Source organism: Cervus canadensis, chromosome 1 (assembly GCF_019320065.1).
Source record: "Cervus canadensis isolate Bull #8, Minnesota chromosome 1, ASM1932006v1, whole genome shotgun sequence".
In the NCBI taxonomy this organism is placed as follows: Eukaryota; Metazoa; Chordata; class Mammalia; order Artiodactyla; family Cervidae; genus Cervus; species Cervus canadensis.
Genome location: NC_057386.1, coordinates 97,440,020 through 97,465,949, shown reverse-complemented (window position 1 = coordinate 97,465,949; position 25,930 = coordinate 97,440,020). Strand labels below are relative to the sequence as shown.

At 37.5% G+C, this 25,930-nt stretch overlaps 1 protein-coding gene across 1 annotated transcript in view; it reads left to right on the top strand.

Annotated features, from left to right (window-relative positions):
- The window catches only part of RXFP1 (relaxin family peptide receptor 1), a 100,411-nt gene that overhangs the window by 19,149 nt on the left and 55,332 nt on the right, over window positions 1-25,930 (top strand). Inside the window, exons 3-7 of the mRNA XM_043465559.1 lie at window positions 2,377-2,478; window positions 6,567-6,753; window positions 18,428-18,499; window positions 21,048-21,119; window positions 25,774-25,845. Of these exons, the coding sequence (XP_043321494.1) occupies window positions 2,377-2,478; window positions 6,567-6,753; window positions 18,428-18,499; window positions 21,048-21,119; window positions 25,774-25,845 (505 nt within the window). The remainder of the gene's footprint in view (window positions 1-2,376; window positions 2,479-6,566; window positions 6,754-18,427; window positions 18,500-21,047; window positions 21,120-25,773; window positions 25,846-25,930) is intronic.

Here is a 25,930-nt window from a genome sequence, read left to right as displayed (position 1 = left end):
AGAGCAAAAAAAAAATAAAAATAAAAAAATAAAAGGATGCATTAAATCTTTACAGTTGCAACAAGCTACCGTCTCTATTCACCTGAACAAACTTAGTCTTTCAAGTTCCTTCCTTCCTCCTGTGACTCTACTCACAATGTCAAGGGTCAGCGAGGCACTTTGACCTGGTTCCTGGTTGTTCAGACGCTGGGATTTGCTGTTTCTGGGGTGTCTCTTTTGTCCATCCAATTACTGGCACTCAGCTGGAGTCTCAAGCTGATGTCTGCAGAAGGTAAACTTGAGGTCCATCAACCGTCTCCCTCTGAGATATCATAAAAATATCATTGGGATATCATTATACTGCCTTGCTACTTGTGTTTATTTTGAAATCCTTCATAATAAAGAAGTGTTCAAACTAATAAGCAACACTAAAAGATGGAAACAGCTATAAATACAATCTTTAAATAGCATCTCTTCTTTCCAACTTATTTTTAGTGAAACTTTAAAAGGAAGCCTAATTTTACAGGCATACATAACACTTATGTTAGAATACCTTTCCTTTCCCAAATGTAATCTTCATGAAAGACTTAATGAGCCATGGAAAATAAGAAAATAACCTGGAGATGGAGGAAATTTGTACAAATTATATTTAATCAGATAGGAGCGTATTCAAAACATTTTCTGAGTTGAGCAGCTCATTCACCAATCCAGAAAATTTAGGAGAAACAGCAAGATTATATGGAGAAAGATGATGAGTTCCATTTGGAGAATGTTGTGTTCTAGGTGCTTATAGTGAGCAGAGTCCATGTTACACAAGATAAAGTGCAGACTGGAAATGTAATTTGGAAGTCCTCTGATTAGACGGAAAACCATGGATGAGGTTAGGTTCACCAAATCCAGGCAAAGTTGCACTATCTGGACTCAATCTTGGGTTTGAATTATACATACACAGCAGAAATAACTTATAAAATAGATGCCAGATTTAAATTTAGTCCTAAATTACACAAGATAAGCTTTTATCACTTCTATCACCTGTTTATATGTTGGAAAGTTAGTGTTCGTCCCTCAGTCGTGTCTGATTCTTTGTGACCCCAGGCTCCATGGAATTCTCCAGGCAAGAATACTGAAGTGGGTAACCTTTCCTTTCTCCAGGGGATGCTCGCCACCCAGGGATTGAACCCGGGTCTCTTGTTTATGTTTATGCATCTTTAAAGAGTCCCAACAGCATCCTGAAAACAGGATCCTTTGGGAAGGATCCCCTTTAAACCCATCCCCAACCTGCAATGGGATAAGGCTGGTACCTCTGCAGATGGTACAGAGAAGCTTCTCCTGCACCCCAACTCACATCCTTTCCATCTCATGACTGGCCTCATGGTCTCAGATTCAAAAATAACTGCAAGTTCATGAGGAATTTTGTGAGGAAAAATTATTTTTTCCCTCCCACCAAATGAAGTTTTTGTTTTTTTTTTTTTTACTATTTTTGGCCTCATTTTTTTAATGAGACAAGAGTTTCACATCAAAATCAGAAAATATAGATGAGAAAATATGTAAGCATTCAGAGGATAATCACTCAACACTACCCATGATACCACAGCGCCTTAAAAAAAGAACAAGATCATGCTGGTCATGTTATTTTTTCTTTTTCTATTTAACAACTATGGCCGTCCATCTCCAACATCAGTCTACCCGATTGGAGAGACTGAGGGAAGTTAAAATGAAGATGCTAAGAACAGTGTACTGTGTTTCAGTACATCTAAAGTACTGTTTGTTACAGTTATATTTAAAATAGATAACTCACAAGGACTTAAAGCACATGAAACTGTTCAATACTCTGTAAAAACCTAAATGGGAAAAGAATTTGAAATGGGACAGATACATGTATATGTATAACTGGATCACTTTGCTGTACATGTGAATCTAACACAACATTGCAAATCAGCTTTACTCCAATATAAAATTAAAAACGTGTGGCTTGAACACTGCTTGCTGAAGAACCACCTCTAGTGCCTATTGAAACCAGAGATTAGGGGACCTGTGAAATCAGGATGTCTAAGTGGGGGGCCAGAAATTCTCCTTGTTGACAAGCTCCCAGATGATCTTTCTCTGTTTGTCAATCACCCATTTCTTTTTTAAATTAATTTTTATTAGAATGTAGTTGATTTACAATGTTTCATTAATTTATGTTGCACAGCAAAGCAATTTAGTTGTGTATGGGCAAATTCTTTACCATCTGAGTCACCAGGGACGCCCTGGATATGGAAGCATACATATATATCTGCTTTTTTAGATTCTGTTTCCAAAAGGTCATTACGTTATCTTAAAGAGAAGACCTGTTTTCCCCAACACTCCAGAATATTTCTATTCTTGAACCTTTCTGTTCTCTGATCTTTATTTTAGGAGACATCAACGGATGGTCTACACAATTTGACAGATATTATGGCAATAACTACAAAATGATGTCCTTGTATCCCAGTATCGTGGCAGAAACATCTGAATGCTGTAAGTAGTTAGAAGGGCTGAGCATCCTTGTCTATGAGTTTATAGTAAGACACCATGTTCTTAAAAGTTGGATACAATGTTTTTAATATTTTTATAAAGTTAATTGCAGTTTTCTATTTGCAAAATTATAATTTTCTATTAGACATACAACCTGAAATTGAGAAATTTATTTTTAAATGACTTGGGGATCATAAGTGCAACAGGACTAAATCATGCTAGGTATGATGTGAACAAAATTAATGTCAGTGCATTGGGGTTTCTATTTTACATATCCCCTTTACACAGTCACTGTAAATTCTGATATAAAAGCAACTCCAATTTAAAGGAAATGGAAACAAGAGCAGAGAAGCTGTTGGGATTTTAACATTTTTAAGTGAAAAAGCTTCTTGGGTCTAAGTCATACTTTACAGCTACCAAAAAGCCTTATTTGTTACAATCTACATTTAGTCACATAGCAAAAACTTACAAAAACCGTGGAAAGGATTGTAGGAGGGTATAACATTGAGGATAAACTCTGTAATTTCTAAAATCAGGAGGATCAATATACACAATTCTTTTTAAATAAATTGGGTTTATTCTAATAAATTATTCACATATAGATGTGTGCATTAAAGATGTAATTTCAATCATAGCTTTCAAAACCTTGGTTAAAAGGAAGGGCTTGGGGAAAAGAATCCTTTACTACATTTTCCACTTTATGTTCTACCACAAATTGTAAAGTGCAGCTTTTTAATTTTTTTTAAATATTTTTTGCCTTTACTCCTCAAATAAAACTAATAAAAAACTGCTATCAATCCCCACTTCAAGTGGATATAATCCCTCCTGTTAATCTCACAGGTCACTCAGCAATCTATCTCAACCACATGTTGTCTTCTTGTCAAAATATGGAAACCGTGGAACTTCCTTGGTGGTTCAGTGTTTAGGACTCTGCACTTCCACTTCAGGGGGCATAGGTTTGATTAGGGTTAGGGAACTAATCTGTGTTTAGGAACTAAGATCTCGCGGGCTGCATGGTGTGGCCAAAATATATACAGAGAGAGACCAGATTACTTGATCATGAAAAAGCTGAAAGCTTTTGGAAAAGGAAAAAGTTAACAGGTATAATTTAACTACTAATATCAAGCATAAAACTAATGGATTAAGCCATACAGTCTCAAAATATCATTTTTATTTTCTCTTTTGATTTTTTCTATATCCTTTTCATTTCTTAAATTTTAATTGAATCTTTTTATATTTCACATTATTCCCAAAAGGATGTTAGGCAATTTTCAATAAAAATAAATATGGCTATGAACAGACATAACCCATTAACTTGACATAAGAGACAAAAATTCCATGGTAAATGGGAGAAAGAAAATTATATAAGAAAACCTCACTGAGAAAAGTTACTACCTAGTTAATTTTGTAGTCATTAGGTCAAAGAGGGAAAATAGTGGGTCACATAACTTTGATAGTCTGGTCTGTAAAGCAAAACCAAACAAATGGGAAAAACAGATCAAGTCAGCAAGAGAAATAAATTTTTTACCAGATGATGAGCTCTGGGAGAAATGTTCCCTAAGTATTCTTACGCAAGAGGAATGCAGCTACACCAAAAATGATACTTCAAAAAGTACAAAGGCAATTTTTTATCTATTCTTAGAAATGAGCAAACATATAATTTTTAACTAGAATTTTCGAGAAAGATAGGGGTGGGGTGGTAATTTAAAATTCAGTATCTTTTTTCAAACTTAAAACCAGTGTAAAAATTAAATGTAAAGTATAGTGTAAAATTAGGGGGTGAAACTTAAATTAAGGTTCCTACTATATCACTTTATCCAATTTTATTATAATAAGTATTTATTGGAAACTTAACTGAGAAATTTAACTGGCTTATAATACTTTATGACTGGATGAATGTGAGGAACTCACATTTATAAAGTCACCTCTCAAGAAAAATATCGCGGAAAATATATCCATCATAATAAATATATTCATAAAGTTTAAATTTGAGGAATATGGAAAGTATATTGATTTGGAAAGAATTATTTACTTAGCCATAACTTCACCACTCAGAAGCTACCAGCATTAACTTGCTGGTTCATTACTCATCTTTCTTTTTATTTTAGCATAGTTGAAATTTTCTGTGCAATCCATTCTTGTCATATTTTCAGGTAGCATTTTAGCATAGTCAAGTATTCATACTATAAATCTTTCAAAATACCATAAATTTTTAAGTGACATAATTTGCTTCATCCTTCTTTCCTGGTAGGATATTTAGGTGCTATTCTTTCACTTTCCTCATCAACACGTATGAATTATCAATCTTAACTGAGCCTATAAAAATAGGAAAAAAACACCAGATTAATGCTATCTTCTCCACCTTCTATTTTTACCCTTTGTACCAACTTCTCAGGCCATTCATCTCCCCTCCGAAAGCTCCCTGTCCCCTCCCAACAATACACACGTTAGCACAGGAATTTAGATAGAACTACTTTTTAGGGGGAGAAGGCAATGGCAACCCATTCCAGTACTCTTGCCTGGAAAATCCCATGGACGGAGGAGCCTGGTAGGCTGCAGTCCATGGGGTCGCTAAGAGTCCGACCCAACTGAGCGACTTCACTTTCACTTTTCACTTTCATGCATTGGAGAAGGAAATGGCAACCCACTCCAGTGTTCTTGCCTGGAGAACCCCAGGGACGGGGGAGCCTGGTGGGCTGCCGTCTATGGGGTCACACAGAGTCGGACACAACTGAAGCGACTTAGCAGCAGCAGCAGCAGTTTTTAGGGATCCGTTGCCAAAATGGTCACTTACAACCATAAGACTGTTCAAAACTTCTTGGCACAGACTCTGCTGACAAAACACACAAAACCTAAATTATGATCGTAAGCTCTCAGGATTCTGTAGGAAATCTGCGGAGCTGTTTGGAAGGAGACAAAAAGCACCTGTGGCCATATATCTGAGTAAAGGAATACCTGGCTGCTTCCAAGGCTGGAGCTCACTGTGCAAATTTCCCACCATCATCCACCATCTTTGCCTCCAGAATGTCTTCTTTGCCATCAAGATGCTTTTCCACTCTCCAGAAACTTTCCTGTAAAGGTTCTAGACTAAAAGTCTGCAAACAGAAAGTTCTCACAAGAAGTTTTGTCTGTCCTATGATGATTAAAATGTTTTTAAGTATTACTGTTTATAAGTAGGTAATTATATAAAAAGTATTGCTTTTCGGGCTTCTTTGAGGAAGTTGGTTGACTTGGCCACACATGCTCCTATGGTAATAGGGCAACAGTTAGGAGAAGCTGTCCCACTGGGACCCCAGGATGCGATCGGTACCCACTTTGCCTGCCTCTGTAGACATTCAAGTCTATAAGCTCTGCTCTAAGCGCAGGGTTTCAAAGTAAATGTAAAAGAGAATATGCCCCATTGCTCTTGATGAGGCAGCATCCATTCTTCATCAAGTCAGGGATCAGACGATGTCTATGACACTGAATAATATTCCCATTTAACTATATGAACACACCACCCCAAATCTCTAATAAACCTTAGCAATATTGGGAGCCCACAAAGGTAGCCGAAGGCATACATCCCATTTTCCCTCTCTTTCCAACTCCCATCAGTAAGAACAGAATAGCTATGCATAAAAAATGTTCACTTCCTTAAGTGAAGCAGTAGGCATCCTTACAGTCCTACATAAACCAAAAGAAGTCCTTTGAAGAGTTCCTGAATTTAAAAAGAAAATCTACCAGCACTATAGTTCACAGTCAAGTTCTTTTTCTTGCTAGTTAAAAACAGCTTAGTATTCCATTAAAATGAACACTTTATTCTTAAGTAGCAGCTTTAAAATGAACAGTAAAGCGCATCACACACTGTCATGTCACCTTTAGACATAGCTACTCTCCAAGGATAAAATAAGATGACTTCATTTTCCAACAAATGGAGAAGAACAAGCTGCTACTTTTTTAAATGCATGGGCCGTTAAATGTGTATGTTTCCTTATCTTAAGGTCCTAGTATCATTTTAATGTTTAAAGCAAACTTTTGGAACCTTAATTTAAAGCTTTGCACAAATTGCTTATATAAGACATGACACAGTTTTGTGTATGATTTTCTCATAGTTTTTTGCTTCTTTCTTTTCCTTCCCCTCCTGTTTCTGGTCCCTCATCATCCCCTCTCCTCACTACATCCTCTTTACTCAGTGGTCGGTTCTGCACCCATGCAATGCATTTGCCAAGGTTTAGAACTTGAGTGTGATGAGATCAATTTACGAGCTGTTCCATCAGTTTCTTCAAATGTGACTTTTATGTAAGTAGAAAAAAAAGTTTTCATTCTGACAGCCAGTACAGCACCTGTAAAACTGAATCATAATTAAGGCATAATCATCATTATTAATAATGCATTGTCATTCAAGATGATATCGTTGTTCTTTGGTCAATTATAATGATTGCTGATATTTATTTGTATTTACTAAATGATAGATCCTACTCTAAGTTATTCTCTGACTCACTTATTCAGTCCCTCATAACAATCTTATGAAGTATTTAGTATCACTATGTTGTATCTAAACAAAAGATGCCATCAAGTGTATGTGCTACTAAAGAAAAGAAGCTACGATCAAGCTATTATATAAAACTTTCTTAACACTGGAATTAACACATTAAAAGAGTCAGTTTTTTAATTATTGGAAATAAATTTTAATACACTCATGTATAAATAAAAATATAAAGCAAGTAAAATAAATTGGCATCCAACCCCATTACTTCATGGCAAATAGAAGGGGAAAAGGTGGAAGTAGTGACAGATTTCCTCTTTCTGGGCTCCAAAATAACTGCAGATGGTGACTGCAACCATGAAATCAGAGGACTATTGCTTCTTGACAGGAAAGCGATGATAAACCTAGACAATGTGTTGAAAAGCACAGACAGTGCTCTGCCGACAAAGGTCAGTATATCAAGGCTATGGTCTTCCCAGTGGTCACGTATGATTGTGAGAGTTGGACCATAAAGAAGGCAGAACACCAAAGAATTTTTGATGCCTTCGAACTGCAGTACTGGAGAAGACTCCTGAAAGTCCCATGGACAGCAAGGAGATCAAACCAGTCAATCTTAAGGGAGATAAACTCGGAATATTCACTGGAAGGACAGAGGCTGAAGCTGAAGCTCCAGTATTTTGGTCATCTGATGCAAACAGACAACTTGTTGGAAAAGTCCTGATGCTGGGGAAGGTTGAAGGCAGAAGGAGAAGAGGGCATCAGATGATGAGATGGCTCTGGGAGACGGTGAGGAACAGGGAGGCTCGGCATGCTGCAGTCCATGGAGTCGTAAAGAGTTGAACACAACTGGGTGACTGAACAATAACAACAACAAAATAAATTGGATAAAATATTCTATCACTTCACATTTAAAATCTAACTCTTCTGAATCACATTTGACCCTGAGACTTGATGTTCCTTTTTTCCCTAAATAACTCATACTTAGCCATGTAAAAGAAAATTATCCTCATAATAAACAGTCCTACTTTGAATTCAACAAACTTCAACAACACAAACGCACACATTTGGCTGAAAATTTTAAAAGAAATTAGCAAAGAATAGACATTTTAATCCAATATTTCTGCTGAGTTTTTTGTTTTCATACAGATGTTTTAGTGTCTTATAGCTCTGACTTTTGTATATATGAGGATGAGATAGAAGCAATTCTTAAGGTGATAAATGTTGGCAAGTCCTGCCCTTTTCAACCCAAACCACATAACACTGCAACTTATATGTTTGACATATTTAAGGAACAGGAAAGAACTCCAGCTCAGAGTTCCCGTACACAATGGCATAATCAAATTAACAGAATCTAGGGAGCTTACCCAATTTGGCAATGAGCTGAGAACACCAGACAGGTTAAGCCACAAATATTTGTTTTCCAAAGGAGGTGACAGTCTCCTGTATACTAAGGACAGCATTCAGTCTCACCCTACTATTTTCAGAGTAATTAGTCCTGCCAGAAAAAAGATACCTCCCCCCCCAAAAAAAGTCTGAGGTCCTGTGGAGAGTTTCTGTGATTTAAATTATGACTAAAACAGCTGGGTATAAAAATTTATGATGATTTTACTCTAGTTTCAAAGAAAAAAATTATCACTAGTACTGCTTGTACGGAAATACTAGCAAATCCAAATCAATGAATACCCTGATGTTGGTAATCTCATTTTTCATTTTCCCACAAGTAGAATTTGAATATATTTTTCAACAATTTAATTATTTTTTGTAAAAGAAAAAAGAGGAAGGGAGCTGGAGGAATGGAAGTGGATATAACAATGACTAAGAAGAGAGTCTAAGTGCCCCTGAAGGCATTCTAATTCAACTTAGAAAAGGCTGTCCTGGCTCAAAATACATATATACATGCATCCAAACATATAGACATTTATAAAGATATGTATACAGACCTATGAGCTGCCAATTTTCAACCCTTGATATAAAAAAAAAAAAACTGGAATCAGATCTTTTATTTAAATTGAGGCATAGTTGCTTTACAGAGTTATGTTGTGTGCTGTGCGCTAAGTCATTCCAGTCATGTCTGACTCTGTGCAACCCTAAGAACTGTAGCCTGCCAGGTTCCTCTGTCCATGGGATTGTCCAGGCAAGAATACTGGAATGGATTGCCATTCCCTTCTCCAAGGGATCTTCCCGACCCAGGGATCAGACTGGCATATCTTATCTCCAACCTGCATTGGTGGGAGGGTTCTTTACCACTAGCACCACCTGAGAAGCCCATAGTTTTGTGTTAGTTTCTGCTATACAACAAAGTGAATCAGTTATATGAATACATATACCCCCTCCCTCTTGGGCCTCTCTCCCACTCCCCATCCTAGCCTTCTAGGTCATCACAGAGCACCAAGCTGAGTTCCCTGGGCTATGCAGCAGCTTCCCACTAGTTATTTATTTTATAGATGGTAGTGTGTATATGTCAACCCCAATTTCCCACCCCACCCCCCCCCCCACATTCACACATCCATCCCCTACATCTGCATCTAGAATGGAATCTGATCTTCATGAATGATTGTGTACAGAAGGCAAGAGAGAAGAAAGGATTCAGGGTGATTCCAAGGTTTCCCTCCTGAGTAACAGGGTGATGGGGGAGGCTTGGTGACAGTTAGTGGGGAAGATTAGAACTTCAACTTAGTTGTTTTTTCAATGGGAGATTAAAGATCACTCCATGGAAATAGCCAACAGGCATTTGGAAATGTAGGAGTCAAGCTCAGGAATTCATGTCCATAACATTTTGTTAATATTAAATTTTAAAATACAAGGCTCTACTATATTAAAAAGTATTTTGATCCATCCTGTAAAGTGAGAGAATTAATACCTACCTCTTTTTATCTCAGTAGGGTATTATAAAAATACAGAGAATGCTACTTGTGAAACATTCTGCATCATTAGCAAGAAGTAGTCTATAAGTTCTAGGCACTATTAATAAAAAACTTAACTTCCTAAGAAACATTATTCAGGAGTGCTTAAAGGAGCTGCCCCTCCTTCTAGAGTCACCCTCTCACTCTGGAACAATTAGCCTTTTCCTCTTGGGTTCTCTGGTAGAACCTCATTTGTATCTCCTTTAAGTATAACAAATGTTCTCATGCCACAGTGATAGGGGTCCTAATCTCCACCAGAAAAAGGGTAATGCCATAAGCTCCATGGGGAGCCTACAATGTGGTTTTTCTATATAACTTCCAAGTTTCTAACAAGTACAATAAGCTCTAAACAGTGTCTGAGTTGAATTTACAAGTAAATCATTACAATAAAAAATAGTCCTGAGCTATTATCCAAAAAAGAATCTTTATTTGTAGATAAAGTATGTTATTTGTCATCCAAATAGAGTATAAGCTTATCCAGGACAGGGATGTTATCTTTTTTCCAAAGTACAATAGAAGGCATTCAACCCAGGTTTGTTGAGAAAATGAATGAATGAACACACTTTTGGAAGCACACTAAACTTTCATCAATAACCTTAAATCAAACCCAAACATTTTGCAGTTAATCTTTATACAACACAAACATTTAAACAGGATATAAAGCAGAATTGAAGCTCTAAGCAAAGTGAGAACTCAGTAAAAAAAGAATTTTCAATTAGCTGATATAAGGAATGAAAGAACATTCGATGATAACCCAGCAGCTAAGAGTGACTTCAAGAGAAGGTTACTAGTTAATCAACCTTTGACATTCAGTCATTAAAAAAAAATCACTAAATGACGGGTTTGTATAGTCTAGAATGGTGTTTCTTAACCTTTTTTCTTTTCTTTATTGCCTCCCTTCCTGAGGCTTCTTAGACATTTTTGTCCTCTTCTGTGATGTTTTAATACTTCAGATATACTGTGTATATATTTACATATACTAGTTCTTTATCTATTAAAAAAGTAAGATTTTTTTCACTCCCTAAGAAATTATTTTCTTAATTTTCTAATAACACTAGTGTTGAGAATACATGGTTTTCTATATTCTAGAATAGGTTTTTCTCCAATTAGTTTCAAAAAATGTGTTCTCAAGGGCCTGAGAAGCTATTTTTATTTAAGAAGTCTTCATTATCAAGTTCAGGCAATACTGGTCCACACCAACACAAGTAACACTACTCATGTCTTTTCTATGAAGCTGTCCCTCCACTGAGTCCTTTATGTTGACCATTGTTTCCAAATGTTTGTCCCACAGCAGATCAAACTCCCGTCAATGAGCTGTATTGCTCATTTCTTAATGAGCATCTGCACCATCATAATAGACAAGTACAATAATAACAGTGGTATTACCACTGTTACCATTACAAGTATGGTAATAACATATTATTAGAGGTCATGTAGTCTGAATACATTCTTTCACCGTTAAAGAAACTGACATGGAAAGATTGTGTATGTTTCATGCCAGGGACCACCAGCTTCAATGGTTGGGATTTTTTGCTTGTTTTATTTTGTTCCTACCATATTATAGTGTTTAAAGAATTAAAGGTTAGGTCCTTTTCAATACAACCAAAATTATGTGAACCTGGCCTGTGTCAAGCTGCTTATAAACTATAATACAAGTGGAAATCTTTTTTATACAACTTATTAGAAATTGCATTGGGATTACTTCTTGAATAACAATGGTTCAACTATATGGACCAATGGACAGTTTCCTTTATAAATAATTTTTAAAGGAAGCAAAGGTAGTGGAATATGAAAATTGAAATATTGAGGAATATAATAATAGGTTCTTGAATATGCTTTAAACAAGAAAACACTATCCTTATTGTCACTCAAAAACTGAGATGCTTCCTGTTTGTTAAATGAAAATAGAAAAGAACATAACTGAAGATTTTTTTCCAGTTTTATTGTTTCAAGTTTTTGTCAAAATTACAATGTTGTAACTTAAATTTAAGAAAACTATCTCTAATAATTCAAAATCAACAGTTAGTCCTAGTTCAGTTGGTACTATGAAGAGAAGCAATTCCCAAGACCGAAGGATGTTAAGACCCTGAGCTCACCTCCTCTCATGGGCACACCAAAACCATCACTATCTGCAGAAGAACCATCTGTGAAAAAGACTGGAACCTACCAGGAAAGACCGTCTACAACTAAAGTCAGAAAGAAGTAACTACAACAAGAAGGGAAGTAGGAGCAGAGATTTCATCTAATTAAGACCCATAACCCCAGGGGATGACCCACAAATGGGAGAACAATTGCAATTGCAGAGATTCTCCTAAAGGGACCAAGGGGTCCAAACCACACATCAGGCTCCTCAGTCCAGGAATCCTGTAGCAAGAAGACGAGTTCCAAGAACACTGGTCTTTGAGGCCATCAGAGTTTACTTTCAGGAGTCCCAGAGAGCAGTGGGAAATAGAGACTCCACTCTTAAGCGGTGCATGCAAAACCTTACCTGCTCAGGGACCCAGGGCAGCAGCAGTAATTTGAAAGGAACCTGCATTAGTCTTACCTGCTGATCTTGAGAACCTCCTGAAGAGGCAGGAGGCAACTAGAGGTCACTCTGGGAACATAGACACGGGGGCAGCCATCTGGGAGCTCATTCTACCAAGCAGACCCTGGTGCTGGCAAACGCTATTTTGGACATGGAAGCAACCTAAGTGTCCACTGACAGAGGAATGGATAAAGAAAATGTGGTACATATATACAATGGAATACTTCTCCACCATAAAAAAGAATGAAATTTACCATTAACAACAAAATGGATGGTCCTCGAGGGTATCATGCTTAGTGAAATAAGTCAGAAAAAGACAAATACTGTATGTTTTCACTTATATGTGGAATCTAAAAAATAAAACATATTACCAAATATAACAAAACAAAAAGACTCATATGTATAGAAACCAAGCTAGTGGTTACCACTGGGGAGAGGGAAGGGGGCAGGGTAAAATGGGGATTAAGAGCTACAAACTACTGTGAATAAATAAATGAGCTACATCACAGGGAATATAGCCAATATTTTTGAATAACTATAAATACAGTATAGTCTATAAATATTTTGTATTTCTATGTTGTATACCTGAAACTAGTATAATTTTGTAAATCAGCTGTATCTTAATAAAACACTAATTAATTAAAATAAAATTAAAATCTCTCAAACAAAAATCTCTTTTAAAAAAAATTTAAATGATATGAATACAAGAGTGACTTTATGAAGCAAAGTGTTTCCTGAAAGCTAGTCTTAAAGTAAATAGAAGCCCACTCCAGACACAGCAATCTAAACAAGATGAAAGGGCAGAGAAATACCCAACAGGTAAAGGAACATGGAAAATGCCCACCAAGTCAAACAAAAGAGGAGGAGATAGGGAATCTACCTGAAAAAGAATTTAGAATAACGATAATAAAAATGATCCAAAATCTTGAAAACAAAATGGAGTTACAGATAAATAGCCTGGAGACAAAAATTGAGAAGATGCAAGAAATGTTTAATAAAGACCTAGAAGAAATAAAAAAGAGTCAATTAAAAATGAATAACACAATAAATGAGATCAAAAACACTCTGGAGGGAACCAAGAGTAGAATAATGGAGGCAGAAGATAGGATAAGTGAGGTAGAAGATAAAATGGTGGAAATAAATGAAGCAGAAAGGAAAAAAGAAAAAAAAAATCAAAAGAAATGAGGACAACCTCAGGGACCTCTGGGACAATGTGAAACACCCCAACATTCGAATCATAGGAGTCCCAGAAGAAGAAGACAAAAAGACAGGCCATGAGAAAATACTCGAGGAGATAATAGCTGAAAACTTCCCTAAAATGGGGAAGGAAATAGCCACTCAAGTCCAAGAAAACCAGAGAGTCCCAAACAGGGTAAACCCAAGGCGAAACACCCCAAGACACATATTAATCAAATTAACAAAGACCAAACACAAAGAACAAATATTAAAAGCAGCAAGGGAGAAACAACAAATAACACACAAAGGGATTCCCATAAGGATAACAGCTGATCTATCAATAGAAACCCTCCAGGCCAGAAGGGAATGGCAGGACATACTTCAAAATAATGAAAGAGAATAACCTACAACCTAGATTACTGTACCCAGCAAGGATCTCATTCAGATATGAAGGAGAATTCAAAAGCTTTACAGACAAGCAAAAGCTGAGAGAATTCAGCACCACCAAACCAGCTCTTCAACAAATGCTAAAGGATCTTCTCTAGACAGGAAATGCAGAAAGGTTGTATAAACGTGAACCCAAAACAACTAAGTAAATGGCAACGGGACCACACCTATCAATAATTACCTTAAACATAAATGGGTTGAATGCCCCAACCAAAAGACAAAGATTGGCTGAATGGATACAAAAACAAGACCCCTAAATATGCTGTCTACAAGAGACCTACCTCAAAACAAGAGACACATACAGACTGAAAGTGAAGGACTGGAAAAAAATATTCCCACTCAAATGGAGACCAAAAGAAAGCAGGAGTCGCAATACTCATATCAGATAAAATAGACTTTCAAATAAAGGATGTGAAAAGAGACAAAGAAGGACACTACATAATGATCAAAGGATCAATCCAAGAAGAAGATATAACAATTATAAATATATATGCACCCAACATAGGAGCACCGCAATATGTACGGCAAACGCTAATGAGTATGAAAGAGGAAATTAATAGTAACACAATAATAGTGGGAGACTCTAATACCCCACTCACAACTATGGATAGATCAACTAAACAGAAAATTAACAAGGAAACACAAACCTTAAATGACACAATGGACCAGCTAGACCTAATTGATATCTATAGGACATTTCACCCCAAAACAATCAACTTCACCTTTTTCTCAAGTGCACACGGAACCTTCTCCAGAATAGATCACATCCTGGGCCATAAATCTAGTCTTGGAAAATTCAAAAAAATTGAAATCATTCCAGTCATCTTTTCTGACCACAGTGCAGTAAGATTAGATCTCAATTACAGGAAAAAAATTGTTAAAAATTCAAACATATGGAGGCTAAATAACATGCTTCTGAATAACCAACAAATCATAGAAGAAATAAAAATATGTATAGAAATGAATGAAAATGAAAACACAACAAACCGAAACCTATGGGACACTGTAAAAGCAGTGCTAAGGGGAAGGTTCATAGCATTACAGGCTTACCTCAGGAAACAAGAAAAAAGTCAAATAAATAACCTAACTCTACACCTAAAGCAATTAGAGAAGGAAGAAATGAAGAACCCCAGGGTTAGTAGAGGGAAACAAATCTTAAAAATCAAGGCAGAAATAAATGCAAAAGAAACTAAAGAGACCATAGCAAAAATCAACAAAGCTAAAAGCTGGTTTTTTGAAAAAATAAACAAAATTGACAAACCATTAGCAAGACTCATTAAGAAACAAAGAGAGAAGAATCAAATTAATAAAATTAGAAATGAAAATGGAGAGATCACAACAGATAACACTGAAATACAAAGGATCATAAGAGACTACTACCAGCAGCTCTATGCCAATAAAATGGACAACTTGGAAGAAATGGACAAATTCTTAGAAAAGTATAACTTTCCAAAACTGAACCAGGAAGAAGTAGAAGATCTTAACAGACCCATCACAAGCAACGAAATCGAAACTGTAATCAGAAATCTTCCAGCAAACAAAAGCCCAGGACCAGATGGCTTCACAGCTGAATTCTACCAAAAAATTTAGAGCAGAGGTAACACCTATCTTACTCAAACTCTTTCAGAAAATTGCAGAAGAAAGTAAACTTCCAACTCATTCTATGAGGCTACCATCACCCTAATTCCAAAACCAGACAAAGATGCCACAAAAAAGAAAACTACAGGCCAATATCACTGATGAACATAGATGCAAAAATCCTTAACAAAATTCTAGCAAACAGAATCCAACAACATATTAAAAAAATCATACACCATGACCAAGTGGGCTTTATCCCAGGAATGCAAGGATTCTTTAATATCCACAAATCAATGTAATACACCACATTAACAAATTGAAAGATAAAAACCATATGATTATCTCAATAGATGCAGAGAAAGCCTTTGACAAAATTCAACACTCATTTATGATTAAAACTCTCCAAAAAGCAGGAATAGAAGGAACATACCTCAACATAATAAAAGCTATATATGACAAACCCACAGCAAGCATCACCCTCAATGGTGAAAAATTGAAAGCATTTCCCCTGAAATCAGGAACAAGACAAGGGTGCCCACTCTCACCACTACTGTTCAACATAGTGTTGGAAGTTCTGGCCACAGCAATCAGAGCAGAAAAAGAAGTAAAAGGAATCCAGATAGGAAAAGAAGAAGTGAAACTCTCACTGTTTGCAGATGACATGATCCTCTACATAGAAAACCCTAAAGACTCTACCAGAAAATTACTAGAGCTAATCAACGAATATAGTAAAGTTGCAGGATATAAAATTAACACACAGAAATCCCTTGCATTCCTATATGCTAACAATGAGAAAACAGAAAGCAAAATTAAGGAAACAATACCATTCATCATTGCAACAGAAAGAATAAAATACTTAGGAGTATATCTACCTAAAGAAACAAAAGACCTATACATAGAAAACTATAAACACTGATGAAAGAAATCAAAGAGGACACAAACAGATGGAGAAACATACCATGTTCATGGATTGGAAGAATCAATATTGTCAAAATGGCTATTCCCCCCTTACCCAAAGGCCAAAAAATCCTAAATAGAAAAATTTTTCCCCCATGCAATCCCTATCAAGCTACCAATGGTATTTTTCACAGAACTAGAACAAATAATTTCACAATTTGTATGGAAATACAAAAAACCTCAAAGAGCCAAAGTAATCTTGAGAAAGAAGAATGGAACTGGAGGAATCAACCTGCCTGACTTCAGACTCTACTACAAAGCCACAGTCATCAAGACAGTGTGGTACTGGCACAAAGACAGAAATATAGACCAATGGAACAGAATAGAAAGCCCAGAGATAAATCCACGAAACTATGGACACCTTATCTTTGACAAAGGAGGCAAGGATATACAATGGAAAAAAGACAACCTCTTTAACAAGTGGTGCTGGGAAACTGGTCAACCACTTGCAAAAGAATGAAACTAGAACACTTTCTAACACCATACACAAAAATAAACTCAAAATGGATTAAAGATCTAAATGTAAGACCAGAAACTATAAAACTCCTAGAGGAGAACATAGGCAAAACACTCTCCGACATAAATCACAGCAAGATCCTCTATGACCCACCTCCCAGAATATTGGAAATAAAAGCAAAAATAAACAAATGGGACCTAATGAAACTTAAAAGCTTTTGCACTACAAAGGAAACTATAAGTAAGGTGAAAAGACAGCCCTCAGATTGGGAGAAAATAATAGCAAATGAAGCAACAGGCAAAGGATTAATCTCAAAAATATACAAGCAACTCCTGAAGCTCAATTCCAGAAAAATAAATGACCCAATCAAAAAATGGGCCAAAGAACTAAACAGACATTTCTCCAAAGAAGACATACAGATGGCTAACAAACACATGAAAAGATGCTCAACATCACTCATTATCAGAGAAATGCAAATCAAAACCACAATGAGGTACCATTACACGCCAGTCAGGATGGCTGCTATCCAAAAGTCTACAAAGCAATAAATGCTGGAGAGGGTGTGGAGAAAAGGGAACCCTCTTACACTGTTGGTGGGAATGCAAACTAGTACAGCCACTATGGAAGAACAGTGTGGAGATTTCTTAAAAAACTGGAAATAGAACTGCCATATGACCCAGCAATCCCACTTCTGGGCATACACACCGAGGAAACCAGACCTGAAAGAGACACGTGCACCCCTTTGTTCATCGCAGCACTGTTTATAATAGCAGGACATGGAAGCAACCTAGATGCCCATCAGCAGACGAATGGATAAGGAAGCTGTGGTACATATACACCATGGAATATTACTCAGCCATTAAAAAGAATTCATTTGAATCAGTTCTAATGAGATGGATGAAACTGGAGCCCATTATACAGAGTGAAGTAAGCCAGAAAGATAAAGACCAATACAGTATACTAACACATATATATGGAATTTAGAAAGCTGGTAATGATAACCCTATATGCAAAACAGAAAAAGAGACACAGAAATACAGAACAGACTTTGGGACTCTGTGGGAGAAGGCGAGGGTGGGATGTTTCGAGAGAACAGCATGAACATTATCTAACTATAGATAGATCTGTTTCACTAGAAACAGATCACCAGCCCAGGTTGGATGCATGAGACAAGTGCCCGGGCCTGGTGCACTGGGAAGACCCAGAGGAATCGGGTGGAGAGGGAGGTGGGAGGGGGGAATCGGGATGGGGAATACATGTAACTCCATGGCTGATTCATGTCAATGTATGACAAAACACACTGCAATGTTGTGAAATGGTTGGCCTCCAACTAATAAAAATAAATGAAAAAATAAAATAAAGTTAATAGAGTTTATAATTGTTCATACTGTTATTAAAAGTAAAGAAAAAAACTTTAAAACCCCAATTTGTATTTATTTCAGGTCATTCAGGCGGAACTTAATAAGAAAGCTTCCTCCTAATGTCTTCAAAAGGTACCACGGTCTTCAGACTCTGTAAGAAAAAATTTTAATTCTTAGTGTTAAATTGACTAATGTTTTTGGCATATCTGGTTCTTCCCACTTCTGCAGAGACCAACACTACACCTCTGCTTAAGTCTAACCCCTTTTGGGGGAAGTATTTAACTGTTAGCTGGAGACTACCAGGTAACATTGTTTTTCTGACTGCTTCTAGAAGCCACCCTAGCAAACTCTCAGATACCTATCCCCAAAGAAACCAAAGTATGTGTACTGTGAATTCTCTTAGCACCTTCCCCCAAATGAAGACACTCAAGAGTCTTTGCTCTCTGCACCTCAACGTCAATCTTAGAAAAGATGTTAGTACCATTTACCAGGTCTGCCCTCATGCTTAGATTGGGAAATTTTTCTTCCATATGTTTGCAAGTCCAATCTCTACCTAAGATAGCAAGTTCTTGTGGTTTGAAACCTCCAAGCATGTTGTTTTGTAGAATTAATTCCATGTTCACATTTACCTCATTGAGTTTTATCTGACATGCTGGCTTCCCGTCAGTCTAAGATTACCTACGTATTCTCAAAATCTGTAATGGCCCTGGTGATTGTTGCCTGTTATTTAGGTCCGTTTTGTGGCTGAATCTTATTGTCATAGGCTTAAACTGCTGGGTTTAAGTATTCTGTGCCTGAATTACACTATGTAGAAAACATTTCAGAGTTCCTGGTTTCATTTTCACATCTACATTGGTTTTGAGTTTGTGTTTACACTATAGAACCCTGGTACATAGATATCATCTATCTGTACTTTTTCTTTAAGATAACAGAAATAGAACAGAATCAGAAGAAAAATTATCCATTTTGTTTGATGAAATGTTCTCAAAGCTCAGATTATCTGAAGAAAAAGCTTTCACATTAGAAAACTGAATTTAAATAAAAATGACTTTTCAGAACTATATTCTAGTTATTAATCAATCAAGAGAGAAGAGGTTTTCAAGTTTAAGCTTGATACACATACTTCAAGAGGACACATTCTTCCTCTGTTTCCTATCTCTGGAGTAGGAAGAATTTTTCTGATCTCTAGCACCACCTTGTGTTCACATGATTTAAAAGGAGTCAGGACTTTAAATATCAGAATTCAGTATGCTGGCATTTTTATACAAGGAACTTTAATTCTTGAACAACCAATTTGTTCCAAGTAATAGATCAAAATAGCTTAATTACCAAAAAAAATTGTAATTGGTGACTAGAGATATACTTTGATTCCACCTCCAGGCAATATATGGCTTCCCAGGCAGCGCTAGTGGTAACGAATCCAATCTGTCAATGCAAGAGACATGAGAGACATAGGTTCAGTCGGGTCGGGAAGATCCCCTGGAGCAGGACATGGCAACCCACTCCAGTATTCTTGCCAGGAGAATCCTATGGACAGAGGAGCCTGCTGGGCTACAGTCCATTGGGTCGCAAGGAGTCAGACTCAACTGAAGCAACTTTGCACGCACTCACACCAGGACAATTGTGACCTGCAGCAGAAGAAGGAAAGAAGTCAGACCTAAAATCCTTACTTCCTCCTCGCTGCAACCTGGGGCCGGTGCTTATGGATGTGTGGAGCTTAACTGGGTGCATGGGATGCAAGGGCTTGTGCTCCAGGTCCTGTTTCCTCTGACCTCCTGTTAATTCCAGGCCCAACCTTCAGCATGACCTCAGGGAACTCCGCAGCCAGCATCCTTGCTTGGCCTTCCAAGCTCATTTATAGTCTTCTAGACCTGATTTTTTTTTTTCTATTTTTCTCTTTAGTGGTATGTACATTTGATACATTTTCTCAAACACTTTTTGGAGCAAAACTTGGGTGTCAAATAAATACGATTCAAGTTGACTTGCTTGGCCAACCTGTGATGAATATGGCATATGGTTTGGGGTCTTAGTAATGTCACAGCCTTGTGTTGTTGCCAGGGCTGTGCTGAATACTATCAAGTTTATAGAATTACAGCAGGAAGTATCAGAATGTTAAAAAGGCTTCTAGGCCTCTTTGATTAGCAAGTACCTTGCTAGGCCCTAAAACTGAAGTTTCACGCATTGAAAATTCAAATGTTAAATTTTAGGCATAATTTGTCTAAATTTATAACTAGAAGTTCTAAATAAAAACTAACCCAGTAATTTATGAACTTAATGAAGAGACAAAAATGACATATATCCAGCTTCACTATTTTGTCATGTTTACCTTCTCTAATTTTTAAGAATTCTTGACATTTACTCTTTCTTTTTTTATTTTTTTCAAAAAAAAATTTTTGAAGTATAGTACAATGTTGTGTTAGTTTCAGATGTATAGCAAAATGATTCAATTAAATGTATATATAAACATATGTATTCTTTTTTTACATTCCCTTCCATTATAGGTTATTTCAAGATGTTGTGATAAAATACACTGGACATAATATGTACCACCTTAACCATTTTTAAGTGCACATTCAGAGGCATTAAGCCCACCCGCATTTTTGCACCACCGTCACCACCATCCATCTACAAAACTCTTTTCATTCTTGCAAAACTGAAACTCCTTTTCCTCATGTTTTCCCTTTAATAATCATTTTCACAGGTGCCTGCAAAACAATAAGATTAGATCCGTATCTGTCTATGCTTTCCGAGGACTGTACAATCTTACTAAACTGTAAGTACCAGGGCCAATTAGTCTTCCCATTCCGTGGTGGCCTGTGGACCCGACCCATCCCACTGCACATGGCCCTGCCACCCGTGACGGCGTTCAGGGCATGTGCAGACAGCAGATATTGCCGCAGAGCACTGGGGCCAAAGGGGTGGGACCCTGAGTCACACATGCTGCACCACTCACTGGGGCTGTGAACTTGAGGACTTATTTTCCTTTCTAAGCATCAACTCCCTCTACTGTAAAAGTGAAAACTGCAACAGTACCTACCTCAGGGTTGTGAGGAAGGAATGAGAAAAATCGGAAGAATTAGGCACACAATATGCATTAGCCATAGTGATGGGAATGAGGACTGAATGAACTTTATCAACCTGAGAAAACCTAGTGATCGCTAAAATTTGTGAAGGAGAAAACCCAAAGTTGTGCTTTTCCCACTAATTCTCCTTGTACAAATATATAAAGCATGATAAGTTTGAAAAAACAAAGTTTTTTTTTAATTATGGTAAAATATATATAGCAAAGTTGCCATTTGAGTCATTTCTAAGGCATTCAGTACATTCACACTATTGTTCAACTATCCATCTCCAGAACTTTTAATCTTCCCAACTAAGACTCCACATCCATTAAATACTAACTCCCCAAGCCCCTCTTCCAGCCTCTTGCAAATACCATTTAACATTCTGTCCCTACGAATCTGACTACTCTAGGGACCTCACAGAAGTAGAAACAGGTAATATTTTCCCTTTTGTGTCAGGCTTATTTCATAACATCTTAGTCTTAGCATTATGCCTTCAAGTTTCATCCATGTAATATATATCACAATTTCATTCATGAATGTAATGATAATAAGGCTGAATAATATTCCATTCTGTGTATCACATTTTTTATTTATTGACTTTGACAGACGGACACTGAGATCATTTCCACCTTTCAGCTATTGTGAATAATGTTGCTATGAACATTGATGTACAAATATTTCTTTGAGCCCTTGATTCCATTCTCTTGGGTGAATGCCCAGAACTGGAATTGCTGGGTTATATGGCAATTCTACCTTTGATTTTCTGAGGATCCACCTTACTGTTTTCCACAGCATCTGCTCCATTTTACATTCTCATCAGCAATGAACAGGTTCCAATTCTTCTATATCCTCATCAACTCTTGCTATTTTCTGGGATTTTGTTGTTGTTTTGTGCTGTGTAGTGTTTAATAACAGTAATCCTTATGGGTGTAAAGTGGTATCTCATAGTCAAGAGCAAAGGTTTTTAAAATAGTCCTTCTCAGAGTTCCATTTCATTGCATTCTACCAAGAAGCCGACTCCCAGGAGTTATTGAAGGGAATTATGACCCAAAATCACATAAATAAAAGCTTTCTGTATTTCTATTTCTGGCCCCTTGCTTTCTATTCTATCCCAATTTTTAACCCTTAACCCAAGAAACTTCAGTCAGATTCCTCACTGGTGGTATCAGAGTTTGGGGTTGAGTCAAGAAGGCCACCCAATCACTTAGTAGCAAAATGGAAGAAAGTCACTAGAGTTCCAAAGTCCTAACAGTAACCACTGTAGCCGTGTCCTCTTCCCTTCCGTCCCAACCCGGCTCTTTCACGTCATAGCAAATTACCCGAAGTCAGTACTAGACTCATCCTTATCATATTTCTGACTACCTTTCTTTACGATCTCTCACAAATCTATTCAAAACTTTTAAACATATCTGCTGGGTATAATGTTCAATGGATATGGAGGGGGCTCTTGAAAGATAGTAGAAACTGGAGAGTAAATGCAATAGTGTCTTCCATCCGCTCCTTGGCTTTTTCCTGCCACTAGAATATTGTGTGAGTGTAAAAATGTCACACGGTCCTGGGTTTTCATGGATCACCGTCAGATTCTGCTAGTCACTCATCTGTAGATATTCATTACCCCTCAGAGTGTGCAAGTTCTTCAGTTAGACATTTTAGAGGGCAGTGCAGAGAAAGAGAAGTCAGACCTGCTGCCTTCCAGCACGTTACACTCCGGTATTTCAGAGAGAACCATGTGCTTCCTCTGGGGAAAGGCACCCCCTTGCTTTCCAGAAGCTTACAGTCTATGTTGGTGAAACAATGCCCACATATACATCATAGAGAATGGCGAGGGATTTACTTTCTTAGGACCTAAACCTGTGTTGTTCAGACCACAGCTGCTATGATGGTTGTCTGAAAGCAGTGATCATTTCAGGTCCAGAGCAGTGGATGAGGACTCTGAAAACTGAAGAGGACTGGGTGAAACAGACAGCACAGGTCTTTGGGGGTGGGGGTGGATCAAATACCTTTACTTGGGGGACTTCCAGTGACTCTTAAAGGGAGCCTCTGAGATACTTTTCATCTTCCCATGCCCAACTGGGGCTCCAGGCTTGCAAGGGAAGGAAAGAAGTGGCTAGTGTGTGGGGATCTTATCCCATGCTACCCCCAAGCAAAAGTCAGATCTGCGGGGTGGAGAGGGGAAATGAAATTCTTGGCAGGAGAGATTTCATAAGATATCAGCTCCCGGATCTGTCAGAGTGGAGAAAAGAAGAGAAATCAGTGTGGTCCACATATCAGTAGAAGTGGAATTGGGTTTTCTGGTGACTCAGACAATAAAGAATCTGCCTACAATGAAGGAGATGCAGGAAGTCTGAGTTGGGAAGAGACCCTGGAGAAGGGAATGGCTACCCACTCCAGTATTATCACCTGGAGAATTCCAAGGACAGAGGAGCCTGGAGGGTACAGTCTGTGGGGGTCACAAAGAGTCGGACACCACTGAGCGACTAACAACACAACAAACACAACTGCCCAATTTGTCAGAGTGAAGAGAGAAATCAATGTGGTCCACATATCAGTAGAAATGGAATTGAATGAACACTTGCATAGGAATCACAGGCAGTGAGGAAAAGGAGGAGGCAAGAAATTGATGTGGGAAGTTAAAACAGAGATATGGTCATGATAATATGTGCCAAGCGCTTCTGACACGCCTGGTCTCAAATGCTCAACAACCCAGTGAATTAGGCCCTGATGTTATTGCCACTTCAGAATTGGGGAAACTGAGGATTTCAGAAGTTGTTTGCTTCAGGTCACACTGTTAACAAGTAGCAGAGCGAGGAACCAAACTGTCTGACCGCAGATTCAGAGCAGAATTGCTGAGCTAGAGAAACTGATACAGAAATAGTTTCTCTGCCATTTTAAACCAAAATGGAAGGAGAAGAATCTTGCACATATTTCAGTCCTGGACTCTTGCTACCACTGGCAACCTTAGGTATTTTGAGAGTCTCACCTCCACTTTACCAAATCAAAAGGACAAAGTTAAATGGAATTAGATTAAATGGAATTATATTAAATTAGTCTAATTAGATTAAACTAATTTAATTAAATTAGATTAATTAGTTAAATGGAACTAGATTTTTGCAAATATTTCCCTTTATTTATCCCTTTATTTATCCCTTTATTTATTTATTCTGTTGGGTTATGTGTGTTTGTGTGTGTGTGTGTCCAAAAGTTTTCTTCAGGGAAAAAAAAAACCACATAAGGACTCTAAGGCCTCTATGAAAGAAGAGAGGTGATTTTTTTTAATGTTTTTTATATTGAGGTTAAAGTTACAATATATAAAATGTACAGTTTAATCATATTTAATTGTACAGTTCAGTGGCACTAAATACATTCACATTGTCATGCATTCTCACCGTCATCCATATCCCTTATTTTTCACCTTCCTAAACTGAGACCCTGGCCCCATTAAGCACTAACTCCTCATTCCCCTCCCCACCCCTCACCCCTGGCCCTTGGCATCTACCAGTATACTTTCTGACTCTATGAATTGACAATTCTAACTTGATTCCACTTATACAAGAGGTGATTTTGAAAGTTATTAACAGCTGGTATTTGCTCTTGGAAGACACAGAAAAAAGAAAAACAGATAAGCAATCAGTATAACAGAAGGAAGAGAGCATTCACTCTGCAGAAGAGTGAGAAGTCAAGTCTGCTCAGAGTACAGTGGGTCAGACTCCCCTCGGGTGCCCAGTCTCTTTTCTCCAGGGCGGGTCCCTGCCTGCCCCCGGGGCATCTCCTGTGTCCCCTCTCAGCCTCTTCACAATGACCCTTCAGCTTGTCACCCTCACACCTCTTGCCTTTGCGTAAGTCATTTCCTCTCTCTGGGACTCACTCCCATCCATGCTTTGCTTTGTGGATGACACACCCTCATTCCAAATCTCTTCTCAATTGAGCCTCTTTCCATTAGCACTGTCTCCTCTCCCCTCCAAACTCCACAGCCCCAACCAGCAATCTGCGTCTTCTCTGCTGGAAAGTCAGAGTAACTGCATGTTCTAGCTCTTTCCCTCTGCTGCTATACTACTTACCTGCTCAGATGTCATCTTCCTCAAAGAAGGGGATGAGAGACCTAGCAAACTGTCAAAACAATCTGATGAATAGATGAATAGATAGCGTGATTGATTGGTTGATGATTGATTGATAATTGAGAAATTAAAAACTGGATATGGAAAGGTAAATGATAAAGAACTTTAAGAGTTCCAAAGGCAGGAAAATGGCCTGATGAGAACAGCATATAAGAAACTTTAAGATGAATGACCATTGTTCTTCCTTTCCTCATTGTAAGATATCAAGAAGATAACAGATTTACTGTTATCATTTCTCTTTTTTCAGGTATCTCAGTCATAACAGAATAACCCTCTTGAAGCCGGGTGTTTTTGAAGATCTCCACAGACTAGAGTGGCTGTATGTTTCATTTCTGTGGCATATTATGGTATTAGTCTTTATGTTGAAAAAATATATAAAATGAATCCATTTTTTCTTCTGGCTG